The sequence below is a fragment of the Balaenoptera musculus genome, chromosome 6 (genome assembly GCF_009873245.2).
Source record: "Balaenoptera musculus isolate JJ_BM4_2016_0621 chromosome 6, mBalMus1.pri.v3, whole genome shotgun sequence".
NCBI lineage: Eukaryota > Metazoa > Chordata > Mammalia > Artiodactyla > Balaenopteridae > Balaenoptera > Balaenoptera musculus.
In genome coordinates this window covers 53,744,318-53,751,706 of record NC_045790.1, presented here as the reverse complement: position 1 = coordinate 53,751,706, position 7,389 = coordinate 53,744,318, and the positions used below count along the sequence as shown (strand labels likewise).

The following is a 7,389-nucleotide window of genomic DNA, read 5'->3' as shown; positions in this document are numbered from 1 at the left end:
CCCACTTCATTAGCTACCAGATTTTTTTTTTTTTTTTAATGATAAATAAGAGTCTCTCTTTCCTTCTTTGTGAACACAATCCAACTGGGGAGGAAACCCAGTCTCTTAAAGTTCTCCATAGTTTAATACCCATTCTTAGATTCCTTAGGCATTCTAAATGGAAAAAAGGCAAATCCAGCTCATACATAAGGCAGTCAGAAAAGGACGCATATAATAAGGTAGTCTGGGTCTAGAAAATTATATCACAAACACAAATAATAGAGTAACAACTTTTATGGTTTTACTTTTCAGTATGTTAGGCTTGGGGAAACAAGCTGAGTTTAGGTTGTTGCTGGAAGATGCTATCAATTAAAGAAACAAGAGGTGGCTGGAGAGGGACAAGAAAAGCAGAAGCAGGAAGGGAGCACTGCTGAGAGACAGGGACCAGATAAATATAAAGAATTGCTCTGCAGAGTTTTCCCCTCCTATTTCTTTCTCTGTTCTCCCCATGGGCCCTCTTTTTTGCTGATGACCTCACTTCCTCCCCAGGCCTGTTACTGCAGTTCTTGTCAACTAAACCCTCAAATCAACGTATAATATAGGGCTAACAGCAATTAGTTAAGCCTCTCACACATTTTTTTTCATCACAGAAAAATCTTGAAGACAAACAAAATATTCTCAAGACCCAAAAGTAAAAAAGATCCTTATTTTTGAACATTTTGGGCAAGGAATTTTCTCACATCAGACAACGTAAAGCAGTAATGACAGGGTTAATACAGTCTATTAGAGGCCTAATAAGATTACTGTGATGCTAATATGTTTTGAAAATTATCATTTTGGCATTCAAAACATCTCTATTTTAAACTAAAATGTCATAAAGCATTAAGTTGAGAAATTTTAAAAGGCTTATCATAACTAAGCTTTTCTTAAAAAGCTCACATTTGTTTTATACTGCACCAACACAAAATATGAATTTACATACAGATCATGTTTTTACTTTTGGAGATGTTTTCTCTGCAGAAATCTAAAATGAAAAAAATAGTTTTCTATTTTTGAATTATCTTCGGTATCAAATACAATTTTACTGTCTGTGACTCACAGCAAAGGAGGTGTTCCTTTTTTGTACAGTTACACTGATGATAATTTGACAATAAACTATTTTTATGGACCAAGTTCAAGTTAGATAATGTGTTTGCACGCTACTCTTCTCAGCCAGCCCTATGCTGAACTTTGTAAGGGCTTTATGAGAAAAAACAAAACAAACAAACAAAAACAAAGCAGAAACCTCTTTACTGAAATTCAGGCTTTCCATAATTACATGTTAGAGTGCAATTCTTATCCAATGAGCTTGTGGTTTTCCAAATTTAGAACAGAGCATGTAGTTTTATCAGTGAGTTGAGATTTAGTTTTGTTTTCCTTTGATTCCATAAATGGTTGTTCCAACTCTAAAATGGGCCACTTAATTTACAACTGTTTTCTTCATTTCTTTTTAAGAGAAGAAATAACATACAATTTCTGACATGTTGACAAGAGAACTTCAGCAACTTTCTCCCTGACATGGAATATTTCACTCAGAAGGCCTGTTTCCTATCCATCCTTAGGCTTCCTGGATGAGGCTCAGCTAAAAAAGTACTCTGAGATGTATTTGCCCATGTGCTTATAAGTGTAAAACCTGAGTGATGTCTCTGCGAAGGACCAAGAACACAAATACTTATTTGTCCCAGAAAGAGAGGGGTCCCTATTTTGAAATATCTTAATGCAACCCCAAATATTAGAGCTTACTAGATTGAAAATAGTACCCTCTACTTGAAGATTCTTAACACGAATTCAATGTTGAATCAAACCTATAATCCGTATAGCTCATAATAACTTACTTGGTAGAAATATCTCAGATCAATAGATGGCAGGCTTTGGGTTTCTTTCAAATAGTTGAAAAATATAGATAAATTATCAAAGACAACTTTTCACTAGTTTTACCTTAATTATGGAGACAGAATATTGAGTATAAGTATCTCAGCAACTTTCTCCTTTTAAAATCCACCACCATCCTCAGTAGTCATATAGATTATTCTGGCTATTTAATTTTTCACATCTGCTTGAGGTGACAATGTAACATTTGGTAAGACAATTAGCTTTGGTTGCACATTCTCACTGAACTTTTGGTGAAATTATTACACTGTATGTTAGTACAAAATTATTAGGAAAGGCTTCTAAAGCTAAATTTTTGTCATTTAGGAAGATGGGGGGTAGGGAATGACACTACATTTAAAGTCATTCTTCTGCCTCTATGGTTACCAGTCCTAAAAGTTGTAGCTACCCGGCAATTTCGCTGGGAAAACTGAAAATCTAATCCCCGTATTAGGTACTCCCAACTAAAACAGGATGTTGAAACTACTACTGGCAGCAGGGGTAGGAAATTTTCCGTTGCTCTTCTTGCCTGTGTTTTACGGTACAGGGGTTGGCCCTGGTTTGGTCCACCTGCCAGCCGAGCTTAAAGTTTCCGAGGCTTGGGGGAACACAATGACTTGGATCTAACAGCCTAAATCGGAAGAAGGGAATTTGTGCTGCATCGAGGAAGCCGTTCAACTCCTGCTAAGCGAACTCTCTTTTCTATGCGTCTATGCACACGACCGACCTCCTCTATCACTGACTAGAAATAATTTCTGACAATCCAGGATATTCCGAAAGCTTGGAGACATATGGCTGGAAAATGAAACTACCCTGGAGTGTGGCCACATCATTATTTTGTGTCGCATGGTACCAGATGGGCAGTTGGTGAACGGCGCTGGGATGTGAACGGACAGTTTTAACAATGTGAATTTTTTCCCCCGTAGAGCTAAGACAGACTTCATTTCCCTCTTGTCTTTCGGTCTCTAGTACTTGGAATTTCCCCCTCTCTGCAATATCAATTAACTCAACTTTGCAGTGGGGTAGCCAAAAAGGAAGAGGATGAAGAGGGCTCTATAATCTTAATAAGTGTCGAGGGAGTCACTGCGCCCCGGGAACCGCGGCGGCGACCCGCCCATCCTGCGCGGATTTCAGGGCTGATACCGCGCGGGCGGTTATGGAGCGGACCGTGAGCTTGATCCGCCGAGGATAGAGACCTGGGCTCGGTAGGGGCGTGCAGATCTTCAGGCGGACTTGGAGGCCCTTGCTGCCTCTCATCCGTAGCGTTTTATAACCATTTTCATCGTTCTTCAAAAGTCATGGACGACGGCCCGCTGCCCGACCTCCGAGACATCGAGCTGAAGCTAGGGCGCAAAGTGCCCGAGAGCCTAGTGCGCTCGCTCCGTGGGGAGGAGCCGGTGCCCCAGGAAAGGGACAGAGACCCCGCCGGGGGGAGCAGCGGCGGCGGCGGCGGTGGCGGAGGCTGCAGTAGCAGCAGCAGCAGCTGCAGTTTCCCTCTCTCCCTGTCATCCTCCTCTTCGTCCTCCCCGACCTCTGGCTCCCCACCACCTAGCCATTCCAGTAGCGCCCTGGAGAGGCTGGAAACCAAGCTTCACCTCCTCAGGCAAGAGATGGTGAGTGTGGTTCTCCAGCTGTGGGAGTGGGAGCCCGCGCAGACGCACTGGGGGGAGATCGGAAGATGCGGGCGGGGGCAGAGAGGGCGGCCGGGGCGGTCGAGCCGAGCCATGGGTGCGTGGGAAACACGGGGAGGGGAGCGCGCGGCGGGTGCGCATCTGGAGGCAGCAGCCGGGAAGCTTGTTTACCCGAGACTTTGCTCGGTCACGGTTTGCTAAGACGGCAGAGCCTGCCCTGCTCTGTGTACTTTCTGACGCCCGCCCACTCCCTGCTCCCGGCTCTGACCATTGAGATGCCAGTCCGCAGCCTCCCAGGCACAAGCCCGCCGAGGGGGTCTGCAGTTACTGCACGCATCTGGGGCCTGCTGTGCGCCGTTCACACGTTCAGTTCAAAAGGTGGCTCGGTCCGCTGCACTTACTGCAAAAATACTTCCTGGTTTGCCGAAAGGGGGCGCGGCGGGGTCCCTGCAGCCCTTCTTCCTGGCTCACTCCTCTTCCACCACTACCGCCCCGCCCCTTGGTGCAGCGGCCGAGCAGTTCCTAGGCCACTGTTGAGCTGATTCTCCACAGCTGGTTCTGAAAACAATGGCCCACTCGTCCTTGATGTCCTTATGAATAGCTTGTCTCATGGTTGATCCAAAAGAGCAGGTGATCCCCAGGCCCAGGGATTTGCTAATGACCACTTCCTACCCTCCCCCGTCAGTCCTCAATCTGCAATTGTTTTCTGTGCTGTTTGCAAATGTTAGCCTAAGAAGAGGACAATGGGACTAGGAAGGGTCCGAGAATACTTGTTATTCCGGATGTACTTAGAGGGAGACACTTATTTACTTACCATGAACTCAGGCAAGTCACTTAACCTCTGTGGACCTTGGTTTATTCGTACAATGAACTGCTTGGAGGAAATGATTCCTTCCTTAATCCTTTTAAGAAGATGACCACAAAACAATAGCATTTTCCACCAGCTTGGAAAGGAGGAAAGTTACATCTGGGGCCTTAGCCACTTCTACATAAATGACCCTATCTACTGGGGCTTTGCATGAAAAAGAAGTAACCGGTGGTGTTACTTTAGCTCCACTCTTTTTGCAGTTGGAACACTGGGAGGGAATAAATTCCAAGCATAAAGTAATCTTGGCAAATATACTAGTGCAAAAAGCCATTCTTCAGAGATCATGTCCTATGCTCAGAATTTTTACCACACTATCAACACAAGGGCTCTAAAAACCTCTCTCAAGATCTTTTAAGCTGGTCTGCTTAAGAACTTTAGTTTTTATGTCTCAAGAACCCATTTTCTTCCCAGTTTGAATGCAAATATATAGAGACAGACATATATAGGTCTATGTATGTGTGTGTATGTATATGTGTGTGTATTCATACACCATGTGTAATGCAAATGATTTTATTACTCTATTCATGTTTCACTAAATATACACACACACCACAGGTTATACATGTTAGTTATTCAACAAGTATTGACTAAGCGTTGACTATACCTGGTAATTAACTGGGTGCTCAAAATACAAAAGAAAAAGTTCAAGGAGCCTATTTAGGGCTCTCAACTCTCTTGCACTCATTTGCCATTTATTATTTGTAGTATATCAAGCCAAGTGTGCTGAAGAATTTTGTAGGGTAAAAAAAATCTGGTTATTTTCAACAAAAGACATTTTCTAGCCTTGTCTATTTTTCTTAATGAAAATGTCACAGAGTTAATAAAAATCTGTTTCCCCAAGCCAGATCTTGTTATGTATAATGATCATGGTATATAAATAAATACATTTTAAAAAAGCAAGCAGAAACAACAACAACAGGAGGGGCAGATTATTAAACTGACTATTCATTATATTTTCTACGTAAAGCATAGTTATCTATGAACCTAGGAGAATTTATGCCAGAACAGATGTTTTGTGTTCAACTCCGTACTCTAATAAAGGTCTCCTTTATTGAGCAAACGATAACATTGGCTATGGGAGTTTAGAGGGAAGGGATCGAAAACAGGTATATTCCCCTGCCAATGAGACAGTTTTCCCCCATTTTACGTAACTCTTACGGGTACTAAAAACCCCAGCTTCAGCATAATTGCAAAGCAACAGATTTGTTTTTATGCAGACTTGGCAGTTTAGTTATAAACATGGAACAGATGCAGTTGTGCAGTTCTTCCTGTCTCCTGGCATCCCCATGTCGAGAAGTTGGGCGATGCCCCTGTGAGTTTTATGTTCTTTTCTGCTCTCTTCTACGAGCATTGAGTCAGCCTCCTTGATCTTATGCTTGACCACACATTTCATGCTCATTACTTTGAGTTGTTCACAGATTTTTCTTCTGGATGGTCTGGAGTTATCAGGCTTCGTTCGGTCCTGCCCTCAGAACTCCTTCCTAAGAAACACCTTAGCCATGTACAGGATTTTCTAGAGACTTCCAGGAATTAAGCCTTCCTTCTTTGCCTATTAGGATGGATGTACTTACCACTGACACAAGGCACCATAGACTTGCAGGGACGGAGTCTCAACACTTAAACTTCTTTACATGCACCTGATCTTCTCATTGTCTCTCTCATCTCCTTTTATGGTTTTATGAATCATTTCCTTAACTCTTATCTGTAAATATTACAATCAATGCTCTTGAAGTCTGTAAGATGCAGGTGGAAGGGAAGCAAGATGAAAGAGATTGAAGTTGGGGGTGGGCGGGGGACTGTTTCTGTGGCCAGACTTCTTCACCTTGAAACCCTTATTAATAACATAAATAGCACGATACATAATAAAGGGTGTGGGAAGGAAAATATTGGAAAAGAAAATTTGCAGGCATATATTTGATACAGTAGGCCAATTCACAGTAACCATTCAGGATGTTCCGGAGAGGGAGCACATTTTCCCAATGTGTAAAATATTTTTTATTTTTAACTTAAAGATAAGGAAATTTGACAATAAGCAAATGCAGGGATACACATAGGAAGTTTACAATGAAATCAGAAATAGATGTCAGACTTCTGGTACAAAGTCTGCCCAATTATATTTGTTCACTACTTTTCAATTGACAGTGTTTTACTATCTGTCATATTATTTGAGCATAAGGTCATACTGGGAAAGAAGTATTTTCATCCACATTTTGCGAGTGAGATCATTGTGGCTTAGAGATGGTTGAGAAATCAGGCCAAGGTCACATAGCTAATTAGTCAACAGATTCACAATTTGAACTCATATCATCTGACTCCATGTACTGTGCTTTTCCCCCATTCTCGTCTGCATCCCAATAATTTCTCTTCAAAATACAGAATAGTTTTTATAAATCTGTGGTAAGTCAGCAATCCCTAGAGTACTAAGGGACCAACAAAAAGAAGCCATCAGGATGCATGTCAAGGGTTGTTTCAGATATGGGGTCATTCAATAATCAGCAAATATTTATTGAGTGCCAGCAATGTACCAGGCCAGCCTGGAGACCTTGGGAATATAGTACAAAATGGCTACTTTAAAAAGTCAGTCTTCGGAAGAGGTCCTGTCCTATGTTTGGACTTTTCATTCCACTGTCTATGCAGACTCTTTTTGCAAAATTTTCTTAAGAATAAGACTTTAAGCATTACTTATCAAATACTGCTCTGAGTTTTAGAATGCCTCATAACATCTGAAATATTTTTCCAGTAAATGTAAATAATCTCTGTCAGAGTCAATGTTTACCACTTAGTAATACATTTTATACTGCACTTTTCTTTTACAAGATGTTCAAAGGATTTTAGTGCTATCTCAATAATGTCCATATCATACCTCTAGTTTAAGAGTGAAAATTATTTTCATTGATTTACTCTGGAAAAAATTTGAAATGCATAAGATTATAAAGGCAATCACTAACGAATCAGAGCCCAGAATTAGAAGGGATCTAATGGACCCTCCCAAGTTTGCCTTCC

At 41.6% G+C, this 7,389-nt stretch overlaps 1 protein-coding gene across 1 annotated transcript in view; it reads left to right on the top strand.

Moving 5' to 3' along the window:
- The first annotated feature begins 2,318 nt into the window (after window positions 1-2,318).
- Window positions 2,319-7,389, top strand: part of LURAP1L (leucine rich adaptor protein 1 like) — a 46,979-nt gene continuing 41,908 nt past the window's right edge. Inside the window, exon 1 of the mRNA XM_036855290.1 lies at window positions 2,319-3,500. Coding sequence (XP_036711185.1) covers window positions 3,186-3,500 — 315 coding nt within the window. The 5' untranslated portion in view covers window positions 2,319-3,185. The remainder of the gene's footprint in view (window positions 3,501-7,389) is intronic.